At 45.0% G+C, this 25,570-nt stretch overlaps 2 protein-coding genes across 2 annotated transcripts in view; both read right to left on the reverse strand.

Annotated features, from left to right (window-relative positions):
- Window positions 1-307: 307 nt before the first annotated feature.
- Window positions 308-7,084, reverse strand: LOC109306190 (lysozyme g-like). The gene is made up of 4 exons (XM_019529484.1): window positions 6,977-7,084; window positions 3,287-3,361; window positions 2,446-2,544; window positions 308-707 (listed from the first exon to the last, which is right to left on the reverse strand). The coding sequence occupies exons 2-4, from the start codon at window positions 3,327-3,329 to the stop codon at window positions 484-486; spliced, it is 366 nt and encodes a 121-aa protein (XP_019385029.1). The 5' UTR covers window positions 3,330-3,361; window positions 6,977-7,084; the 3' UTR covers window positions 308-483.
- A 15,481-nt stretch (window positions 7,085-22,565) lies between these two features.
- The window catches only part of LOC109306192 (lysozyme g-like), a 9,398-nt gene continuing 6,393 nt past the window's right edge, over window positions 22,566-25,570 (reverse strand). Inside the window, 3 exon segments of the mRNA XM_019529486.1 lie at window positions 22,566-22,918; window positions 24,379-24,468; window positions 24,470-24,513. Coding sequence (XP_019385031.1) covers window positions 22,783-22,918; window positions 24,379-24,468; window positions 24,470-24,513 — 270 coding nt within the window. The 3' untranslated portion in view covers window positions 22,566-22,782.

The raw sequence follows: 25,570 nt of genomic DNA on the forward strand, positions 1-25,570 counted from the left end.
ACTCACCTAGTTCCTTCATGTGAGGCTTTCACCTTCACAAATGTTGCCACCAGAGAATGGACTTTCTGGGTGGTAGAGTAAAATGCACAGCCTCTTAGAAGGTTAAAAGACAGTCCCTAACACAGCGGTTTTCAACCTTTGTTCACTTGTGGACCCCTAAAAAATGGAGGTGGGGACCCCTTTGGAAATTTCAAATAAAGGTACAGACCCCTTTGAATTGTAAGAGTGGGTATTCACATATTTTTGACTACTCATAGTAATCTTTTGTGGACCCCTTAGAGATAGTCAGCAAAAAAAAACTATCCAAACTGTAGTCAACACGCTAAAGAAGCTTGCTCGCTGATTTCAGTTGTCCTGTGTGCTAGTCAGCATGGTGCTGCTGCAACTCTAGTTTGTTTTCATGGTATGGACATCAGCAGAAGCTGCACTATTGAGAAGTAAGGCTGTCTTCTTGCCTATAACACCCATTCGTGCTATCTTGTTCTAAGATTCTTGTAAATTACTCACTTGCATCAAACCGTAGGCATTTCCCCCGTCACCCCATCCATCACGGGTTAGGGCAGCTCCTGCATGCGACTCTCTAGAGATGATGCCAGCAATCACAGCTGGATCTACGCACAGTTTTCTGCCAGCACTGTGAATGATGCCTTTATATTTATTCATTCTGGGTAGGTCCTTTGCAGCAATCGTTTCAGAAGCCCGGACTCCTGTACAAGTAAAGGTTTTCATTATTTAATTTCAGAACTATTTGTCACCCTAGGTAGACACTATATGAGTTAGGTTGTGAAACTTATGAATCATGTATATAGTGTCAAGGTGAAAAAGACATGTGACTTGAAATGATATGGAAAACACTGGTGCTTATCTGTATTGTTGGAGTCAAGGAAGAATGGGTATGTATTTGCCAGGAAAGTGAAGGGGAATTGTGCACTGTCTTTGGGGAGGAACAGACAGCACCTGGGACCCTCTAGGCAAGGATCTTGTCTCCAGACAGAAGGATGAAGCAGAAGTATGGAGGCTCAGAGTTGAAAGGGGGACCCAAAGTCAAACAAATGGTGGGTTTTTACATGTCCAAGAGACAGTATCTGTGGGAGAGGGAGTAGCAGTCCCCACACTTGCATTTCCCCCTCCTTTTCTCTTTTGAAGCCTCAACATCAACCCATCCAGCACTTAGAGAAAATCCTATAGGGGTGAAGTTACACATTACATTGAGACCATACTAAATCTATGGAGTGCTAATTAGTATCAAAGTTTGAATGTACTGAAGTTACCCTAACACAAGCTAAGGAAGGTGCTTAGCACAAGTTAATGAAATTTAATGTGTGGACACTTGTGTTTTAAGTGCCCTTAGTATGGTTTAAGTGTAATGTGTAACTTCACCCCTAGTTAAGCAATGTTTGTGTTTTAAATCCTACTATATTTTTGAAACAATCAAAATAAGGTGTTCCCAAGTTTACTAGCAGTGCTGGTACTGACAGCAGTGCTCAGGAATGGCTAAGTAAGGGATGGGAAACCAGGAATCTTCCAGTCAGCTCCATTGTTGATTTACTGCACAGCTTTGGGGTGGTCTCTTTGGCCAAATTTTAAAATTCAGGGCCACCTAGAGCTAGGCCTTCTGAAGTTCATAGCCATCCCAGCACTTATGACTTCAATTTAAGGTCTGATTGCTTCAAAAACATATAGAAGGATCAGAATCTGCTAATATAAAAATGGATTCCTTACTTTCTGGATTAAAATGATCATTCATTCAACTTGTCTAATGCCAACGGAGCAACACCATTTTGGTAGTTGTCCCATAGATGAAAACAAAAAAGGATTATTTTTGCTGGAGGGATGTTATGAGTGCGGTGACCATAATAATTTGAGGGAAATCTGGGATGGGGGGGGAGCGGTTAAAGTCAGGATTAGGAACGACAATGCATGTATCCCCTCTTCCCCCTCTCACCCCCTGTAGCTTCCAAGAGTTGGGTTGGGCAGGACACACACATACATACAGACCCCCCACCCCAAACCCACACATCCCAGGTGCGGGGCCAGGCAGGACACTGCTCCCCCCAGTCCCCCCAAGGACCCTCCTCCGCACCAGAAACTCTGCTCACAGCCCAATGGAGTCTGGACCAGGGAGCAGCCTGTTGGCTGGGCTCCCTTGAGAAAATTGATGTAAAAGTGCCTGGATTGGTAGAAAGCCACCTGCACAAGCCCAGCTCCTGACCCGGGTGGGTTCCCAGCAATCTTTCTTCAAGTTTCTCAAATGGCTGGGATGTTGAGACAGCCTCTGAAATCTGGGATTGTCCTGGCTAATCCAAGGTGTATGACTGAGCACTCTAGTTATGAGATTTAATCAATTAATCCCTTTTTCATTGCTTGGAAGAAATCAAGAATTGTGGATTACAGTGATTACCCTGTATTCTAAAATGAGCCAGAAGACACAACAATCATACTCACCACAATATGATAAGCGTTCTGGTCTTGCAGTTTGACAAGATGCCCCAGTAGTATCAACTCTGTTTATATCACCGTAGCATCCAGACTGACTGGAAGTGTCTGAAGAGTTAGAGAATTTTTACATTAAGGAGCTTCTGTGAGCAGAAGTAAAGGTAGGCAAATTCAGAGTCATTAACCATACTCTTGTCAAGATGGAGTACTTTGTATTTCATAGGTTTTAGGGAGATTGTCAGTCAGAAATGACTGCCTCTATTGAAGGTAATGTCCTTTTCAAAGAGATGGATCTTTCATTGTGTTCTCCAAGAGCCAAGGGAGAAAAATGTCCTGAGCTCTATGCCCAAGTGCCCATCACAGGACACATCCTGTCCCCATTCTGTAAGTGTCTTGCTAAGTACTACGAGCTCCATCATGTGATGTATTCTAATTTGATTCCATTGACTGTTGAACTCATTCCCTATGTCCATGTATACAGCTAGGATTTGTGGAAATACCAATGAAATGTGTTAGGGTATGCAGAGCAAACTCAGGAAAGGTATCAGGAGTTATGGACTTTGCATGAAAAAAATGATACATGAAAACTGATCATGTGCCTTGAATTATCTCACAGTAAGAGTATTTTACCAGGTCAATTTACCCTTTAATATGGCTAGGCTAGATTGACCCCATGTAGCTTTCACTTACTGTAGGGTAACTGTAGGCACATGAGCAGCTGTTCTAGGCCTGGTGAACCTTCTTTAATCTGAGTGTTTGCTCATAACCTTAACATCTTATGTGTCTCCAAATCTTTTACTCAGTTGTCTTGGCAGCAAGTTTAGTGAACCAGAGAGAGCTCCAAACTCACCAATAAGGGCAGCTAGGCCCAGAATGATCAGTGTGAGATACATGGGGATGGTTGTTCCTGAGCACAGAAGAAAATCTGAAATCAAAAACAGCAAATGTGAAAAAAGAAAGGTATTGAAATGTTCCCTAACTAAATGCAAATACAACATTTTCTGAACAATGGGGTTATTTCTCCTGACTGAATGTGCACATACTGAACTAGAAAGCAATTTTATGGCTTGGTGTATGGGTAGCTATGACAGAGACCACGATAATAGTTCTGCCTTTCCCTGACAAAGCATACAAATAGTGCAGAAGAGAGAGGAGAGAATAGATGCAGAATCAAGCTTTCATACTGCAACCTTGTTACTATTCTAATTTCTCTTCCTATTTGTCTTCAAAACTATAATCTCCAGGAATATTTGATTTGCAATTAGTATGATTAACTGTATTCAGAATTACCTGCAGCTGTTTCCCCTTCAAAATTATCAGAACCTTTAGCTTCTGCCAGGTCACCTACACCATACTGCCTGCATCTACATGAGATGCTGACTGTGCAGTAGCTTGTTACTACTGCACAGGTGTGTTGCATGGCACAAAGTGCAACATGATGCTACTGCACAGTAGTAATGAGCTACTGCACATTCAGCATCACCTAAAAGCTGTTTGGCAACATTACTGTGCAGTAACTCTGATTTCTGTACAGTCGTTTAGTACTTGTGTATGCAAGTGCTAAATAAGCGTGCAGTAGTGATTGCACAATAAGCATCTTGTTTAGACATGGCCACTGTGATAGTGTTTATTATAGTTTATGCCATATCTGTGAGTAGGGGCAGGATATGATAACCTCCCACCATTTGTGTTAGCTCTTTCTAACTCTAATTCTTTGTTAAGCCTATGGTATCATTAAGAAATGCCTTATCTGTTCAATAGTAGAGACTACAGAATTTGGCCTTTTATTACTGCCTATTGATTTTTACCAATGTATAGATCAAAGAATATATCATATCCTGAGTGAGCTATTCTTTACTTGCAAGGAAAAATACTTGTTTGTTGTTTAATGATAAACTTTCTATTTGTAGTACTGTTGTGATAGTCATTGTGAATTCTGCTTGTGACAAGTGATATATCTGCTGAATATTTTATTTTAGATTCTACATCTTGTTTAGATGGGTGACTTCCTTTTCTTACCTTAATTTCTTACTTGCTTCCCTTCAGTTTGTATTTTGGCCAAGATTGATGTTTTGAAGAGCATTGTATATACAAGAAGATCCTTCCCTATTTACTCTAAACATTAATGTGATCTCAGAGGATGAAATGTATGTAACATTTTCTAATGCAAAGAAAATCCACCCTGTGTCCTTGTGGAAGCTAGCATAGAGGAAAGTGATTCCACAATTCCAGAGTTTGCTGTGACTCAGACTTCAAATCTCAGCTATTTTTCATTGGGGTCTCTTTTCACATGTTCCTCTTGTTTCTGAGTCTCTTTCCTAAAAAAAAGCCTGTGGCAAAGTAAAAAATGAAGATAAAGAATTCCTACAGTTTTTTTTCCCAGTCTTGTTCTGGTATCATAGACTCCTCTCCAGAGAGGCTCTGGGGACACGGGGTTGTCTTAATGCACTTGAACAGTTTTACTTAGCTTAAACACAGAAAGTTGACAATGAAAATGTGCCTCAGAAGTTTGAGAAGTCCTGCACTCCAGGGCTAGGGACAGACATTCAAAAAGACTGAGCCTGAATTGATTCAACCTTTGCAGGTTAGTCTAACCTGGCTAGGCTGAACTGGTTTCCAGCCATACAGACAATCCATCTGGACTGAGGAAATTCAGGCACATTCCTGCAGTGGCTCAGCCTGGAAGCTAGGGGGTGCTAGAGCAGCCCTCCCTTCCCTTGCAGAGTTGAGCTGAGGAGGGTGTGGCCAGGTCCCAGCAGGAGGCTCAGATTAGGGAGGGGTGTGAACCCCCAGCCTGCCTGCAGTCCCAGGCTTTTCCCAGCTTGTTGCTCAAGGGGCAGGAGTGTTGCCATCCCTCAGCTAGCACTGAGGCAAAGGCAGGGTATGCAGTGCATGCACCTGTTGATGATACGGAGCTTTTTAGTCTCCCTCAGTGCTTCTGTATACTCTCTGCACTGCAACAAACTGACAGGCAAGCAAGCCAGGGGTGTGGGGGTTGATAACAGTGTCACCCCATCTCAATGTTTATCACTCTATGAAGAAAACAGAGGGACATTACCAGCTACCTGTTGATTCTGTCTGTTGATTCAGCATAGACCCAGAATGTGGTATGCTAGCTAATACACAGATACCTTCTCCACAAGGCAGAGAGGAGGGGGGAATTCCTGCTTAGCAGGGAGTGGTGAGGGGGAGGGGGGATCTACCAGCTTTTCCAAGGAAAGACCTGTTGAATAGCTCCAAAAAGCCTGCTGTCTCCCACAGCATGGACTGTAGCCAGCATGTGGTCTGCTAGCTAATGCTGAGGTGTCTGTGAGCGGGAGCATGCCCGCTTAGCACAGAGTGGGAAGGGGAGCGGGGGGGAGCAGAAGCCAGGCAGATGCCTGCAGAGACTGCTGAGCTCCAGCAAGGCAGCAGAGGGGAGGGGCCAGCTCTGCTATGGAGCAGAGAGCCCCATCCAGCCAGAGAGCATGATGGGATGATGGGGGACTCTGATTTATCTTAAACCAGCAAGGAGTTTGGGACAGACATTGCAGATACTTATTTGAGCCAAATCAGATACTACATTCAACCAGGTTTATCTAAAACTGGTTTCAGCCATTTTCAAACTGGTTTATGTACACTGAACATCCATTCTGTTACAGATTTAAAACCAGTTTCTGATCACTTAAACAGGTTTATGTGTAATGTCTCTCCCTAGCCCATGTGAAAATGATAATGTGAGAGATGTTTATAAATAGTACCAAGAAGGTATAAATATACTGATCTAAGAACAAAGGACCTATCCTGTAATTTTAGGATCTGACTAACTGAATCCTAAAGACAGTGATTTGTTTCATAGTTTCATAGTTTCATAGGTTGTAGGGTCGGAAGGGACCTGAGTAGATCATCTAGTCCGACCCCCTGCCAGGGCAGGAAAGAGTACTGGGGTCAAATGGCCCCAGCAAGGTGTTCATCTAACCTCCTCTTAAAAACCCCCAGGGTAGGAGCCTGCACCACTTCACTTGGAAGTTGGTTCCAGATCCTAGCCGCCCTGACTGTGAAGTAGCACCTCCTGCTATCCAGCCTAAATCTACCCTCTGCCAGCTTGTGAAAAATCTCAGAGAAAAATCTTTGAGAAAAATCTCAGAGAAGGGTTGTACAACACCCAGAATTATAGCCTTTGAGGAAAGGAACTAGAGTGAGCAAAGGAAGTCACCCATCCAAACAAGATGCAGAATCTAAACTACTATAAAAAGGATGTCCTGAGGAGGAAGTACATTAGACCTGAAAGTCAGAGACTCCAGCGAAAAAAAAAAAGAACTGTTTCTGTCCACCAACAAAATCCAGAATAATGCTGAGCACAGGAAAAAGAGGAAAGTAGGCATAGACTTCTTTGGCCCCAATTCAGCACTGTTTAAAAAAATGATTATTAGAGGGCCCTCCAAAGACAGACAGAGGAGAATACAAAATCTGCATATGAAAGTCAAACAATGTGGCTTTAGAAAAAAAAAGAGAAAAATCAGACAAGCTAAGCAGTTGCTGTGACAGTAATGCTACTTACAGTCTTCTACTGAAAGAAGAAAGGTGCTGGTGGGCTGGCAGGCAAGTAGTCAGCACTGGAATGTTTTCTGCCTCCCAAAAGCTGTGGCAAAGATTGCATGTATTTGTACCTGCTTGCCCTCTTTTTGCTGCAATTGTCAACTCCTTTACTTCCTGATTTTAGCCGCAAACTGTTCAAACATCTCTTTTATTATGCCATCCTTGCTTAACTGGTTTATAACTAACAGCTGAAGGTTGAATGAACATCCTGTATTTGTGCTCACGCCCACTAGGTTTCAGCCCTTACTCCGGCCAGCTTTCTACATGTAGCAGCATTACGAATGGACCCACCTGGAGGAATATGAAGGGCTGCCCTGCAGAGGGGCAGTGTGTGAAGAGACAGAGTTTGTCCCAGTAGGGCAGGGGTGGGCAAAATGTGGCCCGGGGGCCAGATGTGGCCTTCCAGGCCATTCTATCGAGCCTGCAGGGCCCCTAAACATTTAGAAAATTAATATTTATCTGCCCTGGGTTGCCTGTCATGCAGTCCTAGATGTTTCCTAAAACTCAGTAAGCTGCCCTCTGCCCACAATAATTGCCTGCCCCTGCAGTAGGGACACCATTTGCCCTGAGAGCTAGTAAAGCTGCTTTGGAGGTAGCCCTCTTGGAATTGGGGGGAGGAGTGATGTAACCCTGGCAGGGTTTGAATGAGACTTTAGCAAAAGCCCAGGAAGGGCCTTGGCCTGGGATTGGCTGAGAGGCTTGGTTAAAAGGGGGGAGCAGTTTCCCCTGGTGGAACAAAGGAGAGAGAGAGGGGGTGAGAGACAGGCTGGAGACCAGGAAAAGGGGCCCATGTCTGCCCCCGCGAAAGCCCCTGGCAGAGCCCTGCAGAAGTAGCAGCGAGAGGCTGCACGGAGAGTGCTGCACTGTGTCCTTCTCCCTCCTCTCCCCCTGGAAGCCCTGAGGGGACAGAACAAGAGAGGAGCAGACTCCAAGCCTGGGAAGAGCCTCCTGCAAGCCCCTGTGTGGCTGGGTGACCACAGCAGGGGAGGGGGATGCAGGGCCAGGAGGAGACTGCTGGAGACTGCCTTGGTTTTCTCCGCCGTGAATGAGAAGGCCCTGGGGAGGGGCAGGCTCAGTTGCTGGAGGGAGACCTGGGCTAGAGGGGCAGAGATTGCTCCAGCCACCAGAAGCCCTGGAGCAGGCAGGGCCCAGGGAAGGGCTGCATTTGCCAGGTGCCTTGAGGCTGTGCTGGGCAGGGGAACCTATTACAACCTGCAGCCCAGACACTGCTCTAAGGTGGCCATCAGAGTCTGGTTGTCCTCTGTCCTCTATTGATACATAACTGAATGCCTTTATGTCCTCTATTTTTCTCTTAAAGAGAGAAATAGAGGACATAAAGGCATCAGGTTTTGTATCAATAGAGGACAGAAGAAGATAGAGTAGCAGAAAACTGGAGTGTCTTGCTCCTTGCTGAGCCAGGGATGGGGGTCTGGGCAGGAATCAGCTCTCTTGCAGGGACTGCAGGGGAGAAGCCACCACCTGCTGCATGGAGACCCCTGGAGCTCAGAGAGGGACACCAGCAGCAGGGGCCACCCATGGCTCCTGTGCTGGGACAGAGATGCTGTCCTGCTCCCTGAGACACCCAGCCAGGGGCAGTGCACACAGGGTGTACAAGTTATAGACTGTGTAAATAAGTTCTGGATGGTTTATTAGTTGGAGTATCAATGTATATATGTATTGGTTCCTTATTTATTGTGGGAAATTTATATACCTTCCCCTAATGCAATGTGTATCCAAGAAGCATTAACCCTTAAGCCACCATTGCCAGGTCATGCGGTCTAACATTTGTTTTATTGCATTGGTTATATGACCTTGTAAATAATTAAATCCTGTTTTATAATGGTCTGCAAGGTTGTTTGATTATAAGGAGAGGATCTTCACTCAGGGACCCTGAAGTAGGTACCCAGGGAGCGGAGCAGGGCCACCGGGTACCACAGGATCCCACTATTCAGGTGAGGGCACAGGTAGCATCGCACTCAGGGTTACATACTTCATAAGCCTTGCTAGATCCCAGTTTTGAATTACAGCCTTATTTTGTTTTCTTGTTATATTAAGCCTTCAGGTGCACCAGTGTAGACAATGAATCTTCCTTCCCTGACAGAGCCTTAATAGATGGTACTACACACAAGTAATTCTGCCTATCACATGCATTTTTTCTAGAGATGGTATACTTGGGACAAAATACTGTATGACAAAGAGCCAGAATCTAGTGTGCTTGGCTGTTCAAACAGTTTGCAGTAAAGTGCTAGTTTGGGCACATGACCAACAGTTCCCTTTCCCTACTTCAATCAAAAAGCAAATCTGTAAAGTCACCTGATACTGATTATATATTAATAATACATGCCTGTACATAATTACTTGCACTAGAACAGTGGTTTTTAACATTTTTAAACTTGAGGCACCCCTTGATAGATCCAAGACACCCATCAGAAAATGCCAGCTCTTAGTTTTCAGTCTTTTTCTGATAACAAAAACCCCCAGTAGAACAATTCTTCATTGCAAAGGACTCAGAAAAACTACAGCTGGTCAGAATGTTTTTAACACTATGGCTTCCTGTTTGATAACTTGGGGGTCGTTTTGTGAATCATGTTAGGATCATGTGGCATCTGGTGATACCCTTGGAAGGATCTCAAGGCACCCCACAGCATCCTGGCTGGGAATCACTACATTAGAAGGACACATTTTCATTGTATGTATTAGAACCTCTTTGCATCCCTCTGTAATCTCACAAACACTTACCCTCCCTCCCATTCCCCTCTGTTCCAGAGATTCTTTGTGTGTGTCTCTCTCTTTCACCTCTTACCCCTTTCCGCCCTACTCCTTCCAGGAATAAGGAAGCAGGGCACAGCTGCTGCCTTCTTTTTCTCTCTCTGTTCTTGAAAGAAGAATTTTTATGAAGAATTTTTGTCCCGAATAATGGTTGCAGAGACAGTGCTTAAACTTCAGCTGACTCTGCTTAACTAAAATCCTAGCTTCTGCTGACGACTGGTCTCCATGGCTGGACCCCAGATCTTGAAAAGAACTAAAGAGGTGTGAAATAGGAGAAGAAACCAAAAGCCCTAGCAGACAGCAAACTTCCTCTAAGAAAAGTTAGCTTCTTTAGTGGAACATCAAGACCATTAAAAAGGAGAGATGATCTTTAATATCGGTGAAGTGAAGAACAATGGATCACCCTTCATCTGCTTGAAAATTAATATCAGAGCTGCTGCACTGAAGAGCAGGGATCAAAGCAGGGTGCTTCTATCTTGGGCAAAAGAAAATCAGCTTCCTTGCTTCATACACAATTCAATTTTGAGGGGTTGATTTTGAGGAAAAGGTGTGTGCTGTATCTGAGAAAATAGAGTAAATGCAAATGGCTCTTCCAATTTTCATCAAAATCATTCACATTCAACCTAGTGATGGTCTGGAGAATTGCCAAAGTTCTGGAAGTTCAATATTTGAAAGTTACTGAAAGTATATACTGACTATATACTTATATACTGAGACAAGCTGAGAAATGCCTTCAAGTTTGGTGGGCCAATTAAGGCTACATCTACCACTAATGGCACAGCTGTCAGGCACAAGGTGTTGCATACATGATGTGCTGTAGGATGCTGTGCCACCCATTGTGGACAGCAGGCACCTACTCCAGTCACTAGGGCACTGCAGTAGCTCTTGCTGCTGCCAGGAAGAGTCTCTGAGGCACGTGATCTGCAGATAGGAGAGGCAGAGGAGGGAATAGGGTCGAACCCAGATACTTCACAGGCTCAAGTTCCAACTCCCTCAGTAAAGATAAATGTTTGGGAAGTTTCCAGGGGTACACAGAGCTGTAGCCACACCATAAGACCACTGAGGTAATACAGCTTTTGACTATGTAGCCCCACGAGGGCTACAGGGTTGTGCTGGACTCTTTCTGGGGATGTGGGCCCCTGGATCTGCATTGGATGACAGGAGGCTGCCACTGTTGCCTGGTACATGGAGCCCAGCGCCTGGCTCCATGGAGCTGAGCCCAGCAGCAGGAGGTGGAGCACAGCCCCAGCTCTGCCCACCTCCCACCACCGGGCTGTACTCTATGTGGCTCTGCAGCCCATGGAGCTCAGCCTGGTGGTTGGAGGTGGGCAGAGGTGGGGCTGCACTCCACCACCCGCCACCAGGCTGAACTCTAAGTGGCTCCGCAGCCCCACGGTGCTCATCCCAGTGGTGGGAGGCAGAGCTCATCCCAGTGGTGGTTTCTCAGAAACTGCATCTCAAAGTTTTGAAAGAAAAATTTGCTGGCAGCGGCAGCCTCCTGTCATCTGCATGCAGATCTGGGGCCCCACACCTCCAGGAGAGCTGTGGGGCTGTGCTGGACTTCTCCCGGGGGTGCAGGCCCCCGGATCTGTGCTGGATGACCAGAGGCTGCCACTGCCACCTGGGACTGGTGCTGGTCATAGCCCACACCCAGCGCTGGGCTCCATAGAGCTCATCCCAGTGGCAGGAGGCGGAGCACGGCTCTGGCTCTGCCCACCTCCTGCCGCTGAGCTGAGCTCTGAGTGACTCCACAGCCCCATGGACCTCAGCCTCCTGCCACCGGTCCCAGCACCGGTCCCAGGCAGCAGCAGCAGCCTCCGGTCATCCAGCACAGATCCAGGGTCCTGTACCCCCGGGAGGAGTCCGGTACAACCCTGTAGTCTTCCCAGGGGTGTGGGCCTCTGGATCTGTGTCTGATGACAGGCAGCTGCCTCTGCTGCCTGGGGCCAATGGCAACATCTGTCTTCCCCAGTGCTGGGTGCGGGCTGCACCTAGTGATGGTCCCTGGTGGCAGCAGCAGCCTCCTGTCATCCGGCGCAGATCCGAGGGCCTCCGTTATATTTGCTAACAATCTGGAACTGTCTAAAGCTCCATCTCTTTCTTCCCATGTTCTGTCATCCACTTCTATTACGCAATTGAAGTCTCCCACTATTATCTGTAGTCTTCCTCCAAACACATAAACGGGTAGCTTTCTAAGCAGAGCTTTCCTCAGCTCCCATTGTGCTTGTTTAGTATAGTACCCATATCCTCAGTTTTGCTGGCAGTACAGAAACCAGACATGAAGTTGACAAAAGAGAAACCTAAGTGTTCTGACTGCACGGTTGCTACGGGGCTGCCGAAATAGGGAAACATGTGGTTTCACGTCATTGTCAAGGTAATAAAGCAACTGTACTGGCAAACTGTGAAACTTTATCAAAAGGTGAGCAACTCAGCCCACCAAAGCAAATAATCAGTGCAACCCATCTAATGTCTAACCTCAACAGGATACAATATGAACTAGGTTGCACAAAGTATACAAGGTCTGTTAACTGCAGGCAGGGTAGCCACTTAGCCAATCACAGTAAGGGCTAAATCCAAAACCAAATTTGGTTCTAAATTCTGCTTATATGTGAATACATTTGGGACAAAATTTGAGCAAAGTGTGCATATCTTCGGGTTCTCATAGAAGCGTACTGCTGGGGGAACAAATGACCTAAGAAGCTTTACAGGTACTGCAGGACTGACGGCTTAGCTGATCTGCTCCAGGAGTCATCTTTAAGGGTGTCTTTAAAAATTGCGCATAAGAGGTAACAAGGTTCGAACATGCTATACTGGATTTTGTGAGTATTCTTCTCTCTTAAGTAAAACAAAGCTTGCCTCAAAGCTCTGCATGTCTACTTTAAATAACTCATCCACTCGACCCATTACGGGTACAACAGGTTTTAGCATAGCCGGCAGGATACAACAGATTTGAGGCAAGCTGTATATGAGGTGGGAAGACACTCTCTCCCCCCTGTATATCTTAACTCTTCCTCCTATCCCTGGGTTTAACATTGCAACTTTTAGAAAACCATAGTTTAACAGGAATTGTTATATCCCCCTAGCATTATTTGGTATAATCATTTTGAAGTCTTACATTTGTTTTGTACTGATCATTATCGCCGACCAATAGCTTATTGTCACAGGAGCACTGAGGCATCCTGTGCCTTAGATAAGTAAATAGCTGCCAATCAACAGGGCAGTGCAGCTGTGGGTTGTTATGGCAACCAGCCGGTCAGGTGACTGGAAGGGAGCAGGGCCAGGTCCTTTATAACAGCTCAGGCCTGGGCCCAGGAGCAGTTCCCTTCTGGTGGCTGCAGTAGCAGGAGTTCTGTGGCTGAGCTGAGTGGCCTGAGTTGGTGGTTGCAGCCTTACCTTGCTGACCGGCTGTGATGATGCCAGGGATGAGAACACCCTAAAGGGAGGTAGAGTTGGGAGCCCTAGAGGGGCTCGGAGTTTGCATTACGAGCGAGAAGGCCCTTTGTTGGTTTCGTTACAGCCTTTTGGGCTTGGCTTGTGTTATAGTTAACTGGAGGACCGGGTGAGGCTGTAGGGGTGAGAGGAGGCCTCATGGGAGCTCCCCAATAACCTGGGGGTCCTGAGTGCCCAGTAGTGGCACAGTCAGCGGTGCCAGTGGGGCACTACTGTTTGTGCCGGAGAGGCGCGGTGTGCGGGGTTTTGGACCCCAGCCCGTAAGGGTGGTGTTTTGCCCGGTGGGGCAAACGACCCAGAGAAGGGTCAAGGGGCCAGGCACGGCTGTGGCCACCTAAGCCCCAAGCGCAAGGAGCGCGGTTTAGGCCCCAGAGACGGCGAGGCCCCAGAAGGAGCAACGAGTGCGCATGAAGAGTGCGGTGTAGGCCCAGAAGGGGGCAACGGCCGCGGAGAGTGCGTCATAGGCCCCAGAGTGGGGCAGCGGGCTGAGTAGTAGCCCAAGAGTGTAACAGGCCCAGGGGCGCTGGTAACAGGGCGGCGGCTACGGGCCAGGCCCAGGGGCACAAGGTGGGTGATGAGCCCGGGGTGCCAGAGAGGGTGCCAGAGGGCAGGGGACCACACAACATCCCAGGGAACAGCTGCGAGGCTTGGGGTGTGCTAAAGGGGAGGTTTGGAGGCATGCATAGCCCTTAAGGCAGGGGTGCACAGGAGTAGGGGCAGGAACATATGTACCGTTCACCAGGGGGATAAAGGCAGCCTCCCATCTAAACTTATTTATTATCAAAGACATGGTGGGTGAGAGTCCGAGGGTGCTGAGTCCACCTTGCGTGACAGTAGGGGGCGCTAGGGAGTACACGGCCGCTCCTAGGCCCCACTCCCTCACACTTATGTATCCAGTAATAACGGAGATCATTTTGTTCATTTTGAGCTACAGTCTAATTGTAATTCTGGAAAGAGTAAGCCTATTCCAGTAGGGTGACTTTGTCGCTTGGCTAAGGAATCTTTTCTTAGTGTTAGGCATTTAAGGAAGTAATCATTTTGCGCTGGATGCGAACTGAAGGGATTATATACACTGTAGTTTTTATTTTAGCTATATTAATATGCATTGTAATTATTGTTGTATTTAGTATTAAGAAAAACGGCGGAACCTAGTAAGGGCCTAGCTAAGAATGCTAGAGATAGTAAAGATCATATAATGATACCTTCATTCTGACCTACCTTTATAGCAAGTCTAACAAGGCAGAGAAAACTCGGTTATCACCTGTGGCAGTGTCTTTGTGCTTATCCGCTAGGTGAGAGTCTGTGTCAACCAGCACACTTATATGGTATTTAGAGGCGGGGAGGAAAATGGATAACATTAATCGGCTTTGTGAATATTCAGACAATAATACTTTAATCCAGCGACATCCATTAAAATATTGGAAAGACAAGTGTGTAGCACTAAAAAGAAGATTGCTCTTTCCTGCTAGCAGCCCGCCTATGAGTTTTGTTCCCCGTTCCCCTTATTATACCTGGGATTCATGGAACGATGAGGAAAAAGGAGTCTTTGTATGTTATCAAACTGGATTCCCTCTCTTAATTTGAGCAGAACTAGAATCTAGTGCTTGGTGGGCAGCCACTATTTTTTTTTTTTTTTTTTGTACGTCAATCCACCATTATAGTGGTCCTCTCCTACTGAGTTTTAATCAATACTTTCCAGAGTGGCCGCCATATACACAACCTATAGTTCTCGGAGCCAAGGACATAGCTTCAGTTAGCTAATACTCCACAATCACAACCCTGTAATAGGTCCAATTCACTGGTACTATCAAAAACATAAATGAGTTTGGATTTTGCAGTTTCACCCAGAATATAATTGTATTCTAGTATCAGCCCAATCACAGGGATGTCTTCCAGAAGCGCAGACCTGCCCCGAGGATCAAGATCCCATTACCCTAAACAGTTGGGACAGGCCTCATATATTCCCCAACCCAGTCATCAGAGAGGGTCACCAAATCAATGCCCATGGTTGTTGCAAGCAACGCAAAAGGTAGGGCAATCAAACTCTGAGGAAAAGGAAAATCTGCTATCAGGATCAGGGATGGAAATCCTTAGGCATGGAAATCACATTGTCAGTCACCATGTAGCCTGAGGACCTATACAAGTAATTTGTGAATTTATAGATACTAACCCCACCAGTTCAGGGAGTAACCAGCTGCTGTGAATAGGAGTCCAAATGAATCGGGAAGGATGGAGCTGTTGTTCTAACGCAGGTTCATTCAGAGCAGCAGTTTCTTGCGCATGGCGATATATGCCGGAGGAACTCGAGGAAAATTCAGAAACTGATTTGTGGGCCACAAGTGCAGTTCAAACCCTGGCACAAGCCAAAGAAACTCAGGTTGAACAGGATGAGGGAAAGAGGCTGACATACTTCTATGACTATCTTCATGATAATGCCAAACAAGCATACCTTTTGAAGAGTCTGTGCCAAAAGGAGGATCAGTCACAGGTAACTAATCTTTTAAACGATTCCCTTTTGAGACAGAATTTGTACTGGCAGTTAGTGAAAAATGGAATAGCAGGGGTAATTATAGCAAAAGGTAAAGATCACAAGTGTGAACTGAATACCTCTAAATTAGCCCCAATATTGTTACAAACATGTTGCAAATTGGTCTGCAATCGAATGGAAGACCAACGAGCAATTGTGTGACTGGAGCATAGAAATCAGCAGCTGTGCTCTCAGTTAGAATCACAGGAAATCAAGACTGAACTAGCTCCCCTGTATAACCTGAATTTAGACCCAGTAGCAGCCTCAGCACCAGTGCGAGGTATAAAATCAGAAACTCCTTTTGTCCCAGATGGTCAGCAAGCACCGGCAGAACCCCCTCCACCTAGGTTTGTAATTGAGGAACGGTCCTTTAAGGACTCAGAAATAGAAGACAGGGCAAAATGCTGTAAACGAAAACCAGATGAACCCCCACTCACTTGGGCAGGCAGAGTAGCATACTCCTTCTCAGGAGAAAATTTTATGAAACAGGAGTTCTGAGCCCGTCTACAGAAAATTTGCGGAGGTGGCAGCATGTTAAATCTTCCAAATAATGCTCTATGGGATGTACAGTCTTAAATCCAGGAATTTGGCTTGTCATTTGTTTAGCTGTAGAAGGTGAACCTTTGTTAGAAGGGTGGTGGAATACTAAAGAAAATTGCTGCCATTCTATTATTGGTTTATCAGCAGAAGCTGTGAGAAATCAAGTAGAAAACAGACATGAATGGAACCCAGACATGGGACGTGTTTCTCAGCTTGTATTAGCTTGCCAGTTGATTAAAAGACATGCGCCTAAGCAGATCTTGTTAGTTTATGTGTTATCAGGACTAGCACATGATGCGACCTTAATCGAAGCATGCCAAAAGGTCTGTGATTTTTTTTTTTTTTTTGAAGAACATCCCAAATGAGGACAAGTAAATCAAGTAGAAGTAGACCAAATCTCCCAAAATCAGACGAATTTTCGTGGCCATGGAGGATTCCGTGGCATAGACAGAGGAAGAAGCAGAGGATCTGAATGGATCCTCGTACCATTAGTCAAACAGGGAATAGAGATGGGTTTAGACAAAGTGTATGGCAGTGGTGTCAGCAGTATGCATCAGATCTAATAGGACCCGGGAAAACAACAAACCAGCCTGTGATTGAAGCGTACAAGCGGGGATGGAAGCCAGAGAGTTAGGGATGCCCAGGCCCTCGCGACTCGGGCTTTGTGATCAATCCGAATCACGATTTGTGAGTGCCTTGGGAGAGCCAAGATCACCATTAGATAATCGGCCATGGGGAATAGTTGTAACAAATGAAAGAGAAGTTCCAGTATTGATTGACACCGGGAGCCAAATAATGATTTTACCCATAAAAATCCAACCAACAGGTCAAACCATAACATGCGTGGGAGTGACAGGCTCAATGAGGCTTCCTCAATTTCAAGGAAACTTGCTAATAGCCGGAGAAGAAAAGTTGTGTAAATACTATTATCACCCAGGCAAATCAGGAATTTTAGGTGTTGACTGCATGCCCACCAGTTGGTTAAGTTCAATAGAATGTTCCATATTAGAAGATGAAGGATTTGCTATTACCCTCAACAAACCTGGAACTGTTGTGTATACAAAACAGTTTTATTTAGCTCCTGAAAAGCATGATTTTATAGAAAATTTGGAAAAAAGAACTTTTACAAAACAATGTTTTAGAACCTTGTATTAGTAAACACAACAGTCCTGTTTTTTGTGTGTCGAAGAAGGACGCAAAGTTCAGAGTGGTAGTGGACCTAAGGAAGGTAAACATGAATACAATATTCTATAGTGCAGCAGGGCAACCTGATCGAGGAAAAATGTTAACAGAATTGTGAAAAGAATTACTGAACAGCTCCTGGATAGTAGTATTAGATTTAGCTGACATGTTCTATTCAATTCTGTTACAAGATCCAGAAGGAATAACGGCAATCACTGTAGGAGCCCAGCAGTATAAGTTTAAGGTTTTGCCCATGGGTTGGTACAATAGTCCTGCTTTTGCTCAACAAGCGATAAGGAACACTCTTAGAAACTACCCTGGTGTATTTTATATACATTGATGATTGTGGTATTATCTCCTTCCAAAGAACAGGCTGAAGTACGAAAAGTAAATATAATACAATTATTAGAAAACAAAGGATTCAAAGTGAACCCCTCTAAAATTCAAGGACCCTCACAAGAAGGAGCAATATTAGGAACAAAGTAAACGCCCCACAGTTTCTCTCCTTAACAGCTTGTTTTGAAAATTCAGAACTTCGAGGTTCCTCAAACTCTGAAACAAGCTAGAGGATATTTGGGCTTATTAAATCAACTGAAAACCTTTGTGCCAGGGCTAGCTGGTTATTTAAGTCCCATGAGGACTCGTGTTAGAAAGAACTGAAAGTCTACTCCAGAAGCTCAAAGAAAGTTAGAAATATGTGTTCAAAACATAAAACGCTTGCTAAAAGCTCTGGTACAGATTCATAATCCCGTGCCGGAAGAACCCATTGAAAATCATTTGTCCCATGAACTAGGAAATTGGGCCTGGATGGCAAAACAAAGAGGACAGTTAGTAGCATGTAACTCTGGTACCTAAACTTCCAATGAAATGTCTATGGATTTAATCACATTACAATTTAAAACATTGCTTAATGCGTTAGAAGTAGTTGAACTGTGAAACAATCGGGTTATATGTTAAGTCAGCACAGGAGCTCTAACTTGGCTTGTTGATACAAACATTCCAGTTAAACTAATTCCTGTCAAACAGACAATGCTATTAGAGTGTTGTCTTACTCTGTTACGGAACCAGATATCAGTTTGAAAAGAAAAGGGGAGTTTAGTAGAATTTCAAATTTAAAAAGTGGTTAACCCTTCAGTGTTCTATTTTGAAGAAACAGAAGACTATCTGTGGTTATGGTCTGATGGATCCAACCAGAGAGCTCAGTGTAAGAGAGCCCTTTACTGCGAAAAGTGTAAAGCCAGTTTTGAAACTTTGACAGAAAATGGATCAGCACAAAAGAGAGAATTATTGGGTATAAAATTACCTCTGATTCACGTTGAATGGGAGCACCCCGATGATCTAGTTAAGTTGAGAATTGATTCGATGTTTGTGTTTACTGTGGCTACAAATTTTAAATGATCAGAATACTCAACCTCTATTAGAAAAAGGAAATAGAGCTCATTCAGAAACCTGGAAGGATATTATGGCAATAGTTACTAAATTAAAAAGTCCAACATCTATCAAACATGTATCTGCTCATCAAAAGGGTCTGCTGCCAAGCACCCTGGAGAGCCCCCCGTGCTCCTGTGGGATGCTTCATCTGCCCCAGCATTGAGATATGTAGAAAAAACATTTCAAGATGTGTCTATGGCCAAATTGCTGAATCTTTCCGAATCGATTCAGAGGGTTCTGATTTGATTCGGAGAGATTAAAGAGTCCTCTGATTTGATTCAGATTCAGAGATTCAGCCACTGAATCGGATCAAATCTTTGCTGAATCGAATCAGGGACCAAATCTTTGCATAGCCCTGATGACTGGTTTATTTTGGTGACACTCAGAAAGTGGCAGGCCCTTCCCCACACCCACTTTGCATATGTATACTCCCAAAACATGTCCCACTGTTTCTTCTTCCCCACATCTCTCTCTTCTCAAGCCATATCTGTACTGCACTTCTCTCACTGGCAAGATATTTCTTACAACCATTCACACTAGGTCAGCATGTTCACCTTTTAGATGTTTACCCACCACCACTCCCCACACCTTCTTCACTTGTCCTTCTGTGAAGTTTCCCATTGGTGCCATCCTGTCTCTCTCTTACTGTTCTCATCAATTTCTTATGATCCTTTGGGACCTCCAGCCGTACCTTCCCTATTTTATACTTCTACATGAATCCTTCAGTCCTGATGTAATGAATCGGAAATTGTCCTCTCCATTCTCCGCTACCATGGCCAAAGCCACCTGGCACAAAGACAATTGGCACATGATCTTCCATCTTCCAACTTCACCCTAGCGGGGAAGGGGGTGGTGAGAGCGAGGAAGAGACAAATGGAACTGAGGGCAGCAACGGGTACTCCAGTGGGAGCTGGAGTGAAGGTGACATGGACGACAGGTGAACTAAGTATGTGACCCTACAAGTGGGTTGGGGATAAAAGGAAGGGGTTTCCTGGTCTGAGAGATCAGAGTTCATTTGTGTGTATAACACATGGAGCGGATATTGTAATGGATCCAGTTTGCCAGTGGGCCTTTGTATGAGTGTGCAGCTGCATGGGTGCGGTTTTTGTAATGGGTTAAGGTTTTCTTTGTGGGGTGATACTCGGAGTGTAGATAGATATAACCCCATATATATAGACATATATTTTTACAAAAAAAAGTATAGCTTGTGCTATATTTAAGTAGGTAAAAAGTGCTGCTTAAAAATGTGTTTATGGAGTACCTGTACTAAAACTTGTAGCAGCTTGTGAAAGAGTAAACAGTGACGTGGTGAAAAGAGCTGGAGAATGCCGCTTCCGGAGCTATTACCATATAAGGATAGAAGCTCTGGGAAAAGCAAAGAGAGAGGAGACGGGAGTCTCGGAGAAAAATAAAAAAGAAAGCATGTCTGAAGGAGAAAGCAAGGGAGAAAGAAGATCCCCAGGAGATAAAAGACTTAGCTGAAGATTTTTCTCAACGCTGGAGACAGCGGAGCTGAGAGAGAGAGTGGCGGATCTCAGAAGAGGCACAGGAGACGCGGCTGGCAGCCATGCTGAAAAGTAAAGAACAACAAAAAAGAGAAGAGTGAATTGACTCACTCCCACAAGTTTAGAGAAACATCTGAGTGCTGACCACAAGGACTCAAGGCTTTAGGTATGCACAAGATAAAAGGTACACACTCATGATAACAAAAATAAAGAGAGAGAATATAACAGGGTTGAAGAGAAAATTTTGCCCCATAAAAAAAGAAATAAACGGACAAACCAGGGTTAAAAGGACTTAGTTTACTAACACCAAGTTCAGCCTGAACAAACGGATAATAGTTAAGTTAAAACAGTATGTAGATAGAATTACAAAGTTGATATAACTGGTATTTATAAAAAAAAAAAAAGATAAATGGACCACTTCTGTTAAAGATAAAGAAAGTTCATATAGCGTTATAAAGAATAAAAATAAAGACAAGTGTTAATATGCATCTGATTGTGAATATATGTATATATCGGCGAGTGTGTGTGAATGGTCAAGTGAAGTTTTCCTCTATAATACCAGGACTCCTAATAAAGACATCCCCCCAAAGTAAAATAAAACAACAAATATATATATAACAACCCTCCCAACGAGTAACATCATAAAGTAGAACATATTATAATAATATCCAAGATGTGGCAGGCCAGAAAGTTGGCATCGTAAGGTCCACAAAAACTTCCACACAGCTTCAAAAAATTCTGGATGATCTAAGTCTTATGGGTACCCCTAGCAATTTCCCTTGGTGCAAATTGCTACAGGTATGTTTATTTTGAGGCCAGAGATTTCAAATTTGTCTCTTACTTTCATATGCTCAGGAAGTGCAAGGTTTGACAGTAAAGGAGCAGGGAAGGGGGCTGGAGGAGGTGGGGCAGAGGGCAAGGGGTCTACCTGACACCCCTCCCCCCCAATTTTTTCTCTGGTGTAGCAGTAGGAGGGGAAAAATTCAAGGCAAACCTCCAATAGTTGGATTCTATACCTGGAAAATTATAACAAATTTAGGTTTTCCGTGTGTGTGTGTATAAATCTAATTATTGAGGGGTTGTCTTATATTTTGAGTAAATATGGTAATAAGAGGAGGCTAGGGGCTGGGGACCTCCTGTTATTACTACTGTAAAGACCTTTAGGCCCTATTTTCTACAGACATTAGCTCTAACTCAGACACCTAAATTAATAAGCCTGAACTTCTAAACTCTCAGAGTCCACAATGTCAATTTTACAAGAGTTTGAGTGTGGAACACACCTTCCTTTTACAGGCATAATCAATATTTACTTAAGTCAGTGGGAATCCAATGACTTAATCAGTGGAGTACTGAGTGTCCCTGGTTCCCAGGGACCAACGCCTCCATTTGTGACCCCCCTGGAACAATCGAAGCAGGATGTGGGGCAGAGGCAAATCAGCCTGTGTGGGACCCCACCTCTCACCACACAGCATGTCCATGGAGGAATTACAAGCATGGCACACTGGCCACAGGGGAAGGGGTGCCAGCTGGAATTTCTGGCCTGAACAGCTGAACAAGCCCACAACCCACTGAGCAGGCAGGTGGACCACACAGCAAACATGGAAAGCTCTTTAGCTGGTGCCCCCCCCCCCCCCTGGCTGGTGCCCAGGGGCTGTAGCCCCTTTACCCCCTCCCCATCGGTATGCCACTGGACTTGATATAAATAAAGTTTCAAGTGGCAGGATTTTCAAAAGAATACAAAGACTATCCAGTGGCTCTGATAAACAACTGGAGCTCCTGGATTTTAAAAATTTAAGGAATTTAAAAAAAAATCAGGCAAGTTCAGCTCTTAAAGTCAGAGCATCTCAGGACATGCTATACTGGATCCATCCTGTGTATCTATCCAATGAGTGTTGACACCTTCAGTTGCCTTTTAAATGTCTATATCTGCTTTAAATTAATATTGTCTTTATCTAGACTTTGTTCTTGAATTCAAAAAAAGTGAATATTTTGGGGTCTTATTTTATTTGCTAATAACGTTTTTATTAAGAATCTATTTATTTCTCTTTGATTGAGAGCACCCAAATTAAGGTGTATGCATTTGACGAAAAATTCAGACCCACCTGCTATGAAAAATAAATTTTCCAATTAAGTTGAGAGACTGAGAAGGAAAAAAAAGAAAAGTCCTTTCTGATTTCTTAGCAAAATGACAGATAAAGGAATAAGAATCATTTTAAATTTTGAAGGCAGCAAAATGACAACAGCAAGACATGGTCACTTTCATATTACAGAGGAATAACTGAGAAATGCTCAATATCTCTCATGCAGGTTAGACTGATTATTTTAAGAGCTAGAATATTTTTGAGTGAAAGAGAATGTGCGTATTTAGTATCCATTTCTCTTATAAAACTTGGCTCGTGCAATCACATCATTGTCATAGTCACTGTGGGTGGTGCCAATACCCATTCCAGCATAGGTCTGGACATTTTGATGTCCTGCATTGTAGGCAGAAATCCCACCTGAAACAAAACACCAAAATCATTAATCCAGACTTAAAACCCAACACATATTGTTTCATTCTCACCAAAGAATATTAGAAATAGCTGAATTAATTTAGTACTAGTGTGAGGCATTATGGACAATTTGCATGAATTCCTGAATGCATCCAAAACCTGGGAGGATTTGAAGCTTTTACATTGGGGCAGGCAATTATTTCAGCCCGTGGGCCATATAGGCAGTTCTGGGGATCTGCCACAGGCTGGTCAGCACTCTTCCCACCCCCACAACACCCTGAAGCCTATGTCCTACCTGCTACTGCCAATAGTGCACAGCCCCAGCCCTGATCCTGCCCTGCCCTGAGTCCACTCTGGACTTGCCCCAGCTGGCCAGAACCCATATGTATAGCTCTGACCCTGGCCCACCCCATGCCTACTTCGGATCGTCTGCCCATGCTGAGCAGTGGCAGTGGCAGTGGCCACGTAGGAGCTGCTGCTCAGTATGGGAGGGGTGTGTGTGGGGGGGAGTGGCCCCTTCCCCTCACTGCTACTGAGCCCTTCTTGTTTCAGCTGCCCAGAGCCCATTCCCAAGCTATCCTGTGGCTCCTTTCCACCACCATTACTGCCACCTCTGGGCCGCCCAGCAGGGCAGTGGTAGCAGTGCAGAGGAGCCACAGTACAGCCTGGGCATGGGCTCCGGGCAGCTGCATTAAAAAGGGCCCAACAGAGGCAAAAGGGAGGGGCTGCTTTGTCCCTGCGCTGAGCAGCAGCTTCTGCCTGGCTGCTGCCACTGCTCAGCATAGGTGGGTGAGTCTAGAGCAGGCACAGGATGGGCTGGGGGCAGGGCTGTGTGCATAGGTTCTGGCTGGTTTGGAGCTGGTCTGCTACACCAGGCCAAGTCCTGTGTGAAGCAGGGAGGGGTTGTGGTTCTGTGCGTGGGTCCCTGCCAGTACCATGGGGCTGGGGTCAGCAGTGGTGGCAGCCAGAAGGAGCTGCCGCCACCTGGGCTGCCTAGAAGTGCAGTCCAGATGTGCAGCTGCCCAGCCCCTCTGTGTGCCCAGGGGACTGTGGGACATGCTCTGGGCCAGATGGTGTCTGGGCTAGGTGGGACCAATGCTGTGGACTAGATAAAGTCCCTCCGTGAGCTGGATCTGGCCCATGGGCCATATTTTGCCCGTTCCTGTTTTACATTCACAGATATCAGTAGCTTGTATATGACCAATTATGCTGAAAGAGAAATTCTTGGGCAAGGCCTATTCTTGATAAAACAGTAAGGCCCAATAACATAGTCATTTTCAGGCTAAATGAAAAGTAAATGATTAATCTCATTTCAGTGCATAAAATATAGGAAATCCAAAACTGGAGGTTTTTGCAAACAAAAAATAAGTAACAAAAATTTGTGAAATCTGATTTTTGTTTTAGATTTTTCCTTATCAGTAACAATTGATCAATCACAGTTTCAACAATCACAGTAACAGTTATTGATTGCAGCTGTTGCTCTTTAGTCCATCTTGGGAACTTTCTCTGAATTGTCCTGATCATATTAACAAGGATTTGTGTTCCTTGAAGAATGTGTTTTAGAGTTGGATTGTCCAACAATTTTATGACGCCTTTTATCAACCTGGAAGAGACCAACAAAATGTTAATTCTCTGTGGTAGACTAGTGTTTCATGAAGTTTATTTCCCTCTCATTATATTCAACATTACTTTATCAAGTTCCTTTTTTTATAAATGAATCAATTTTTATCAAAATCCCTCCCCTTCTGCATAGACACCATGGGTTGTACCTAGTATTATCCTAATGGCATAGGAGCTGTCCCTGCAACCCAGGCGTTCACCCTCTCAAGTGAGTGTCCTAAACACTAGGCCAGAGTTATGCTCTTCTGCTTTCTCTTTCAGGCTTAGTGAATCTGGTAGGATTGGGCTGTCCCCCTGACAGCCCACAGGCCTCATATGGCTCAAGGGAGCTGCTCTCAGGTTGGACTGCCCTTTTTTAGGAGATGTGTGTTAGAATCCCTTGTTGCAGAGGTGTGAATGGAACTCGCATCATGGGTGAGTGCCACCAGTACTTAGGTAAAAGGACACCCACAATCACCAACTCTCCCTGGATTTAAAATAAAATGTAGCTGCTCTTGCTATTTGTTGACCCTGCCCCCCAACAGGCAATTGGTAAGCTTGCTCAGAGGGTACCTCCTGGACTGAATTCTTCAGAAGACACTGGACTGTTGAGTTTCTGGATCTCAGCAAGACTTTGATCTGAGTTGCTCAGCCCTTTCAAGGCTGAGGTGATTGTAGGCACTGCTGCCAGTGCCATGGCTCTGGTACTTGGCCCCTTTGCACTCTAAGGGCATGTCCACATGAGTGTACACATGCCTCTTGCCCCACCTCAACCGCCTTTGAGGCAGGGCAACAGGCATGTGCAGGAACAAAAAAATGTTCCCTGCACTGCAAACTTGTCGCACAGGAAGAAAATTAGGTCCCTGGATATCCAGGGGTCTAAAAAAGGGAAATATAAAATAGCAGGAGGCTAGGTCCTCCATAGAGACACTCTGGCTGCCAGAGCATCTCTATGGTTGCCCCTCGCCATGGTGCCAGGGAATAAGGGTTCAGGGGGACTTGAGGAGGGGAAACAGACTGTGGGGGGAACCCCCAATGGCCCTGCCCACTCCCCCAGTCCC

The sequence above is a fragment of the Crocodylus porosus genome, unplaced genomic scaffold (assembly GCF_001723895.1).
Source record: "Crocodylus porosus isolate Cpor-Errol unplaced genomic scaffold, CroPor_comp1, whole genome shotgun sequence".
Classification (NCBI taxonomy): domain Eukaryota; kingdom Metazoa; phylum Chordata; order Crocodylia; family Crocodylidae; genus Crocodylus; species Crocodylus porosus.

What these genes read in the sequence shown, in the direction of transcription:
- LOC109306190 (XM_019529484.1), bottom strand. Translation starts at nt 3,329, where the DNA reads ATGTATCTCACACTGATCATTCTGGGCCTAGCTGCCCTTATTG. An exon ending in GGGCCTAGCTGCCCTTATTG is followed by an intron (nt 2,545 to 3,286) that starts GTGAGTTTGGAG and finishes CTAACTCTTCAG; the next exon opens with ACACTTCCAGTCAGTCTGGA. An exon ending in AGAACGCTTATCATATTGTG is followed by an intron (nt 708 to 2,445) that starts GTGAGTATGATT and finishes TTACTTGTACAG; the next exon opens with GAGTCCGGGCTTCTGAAACG.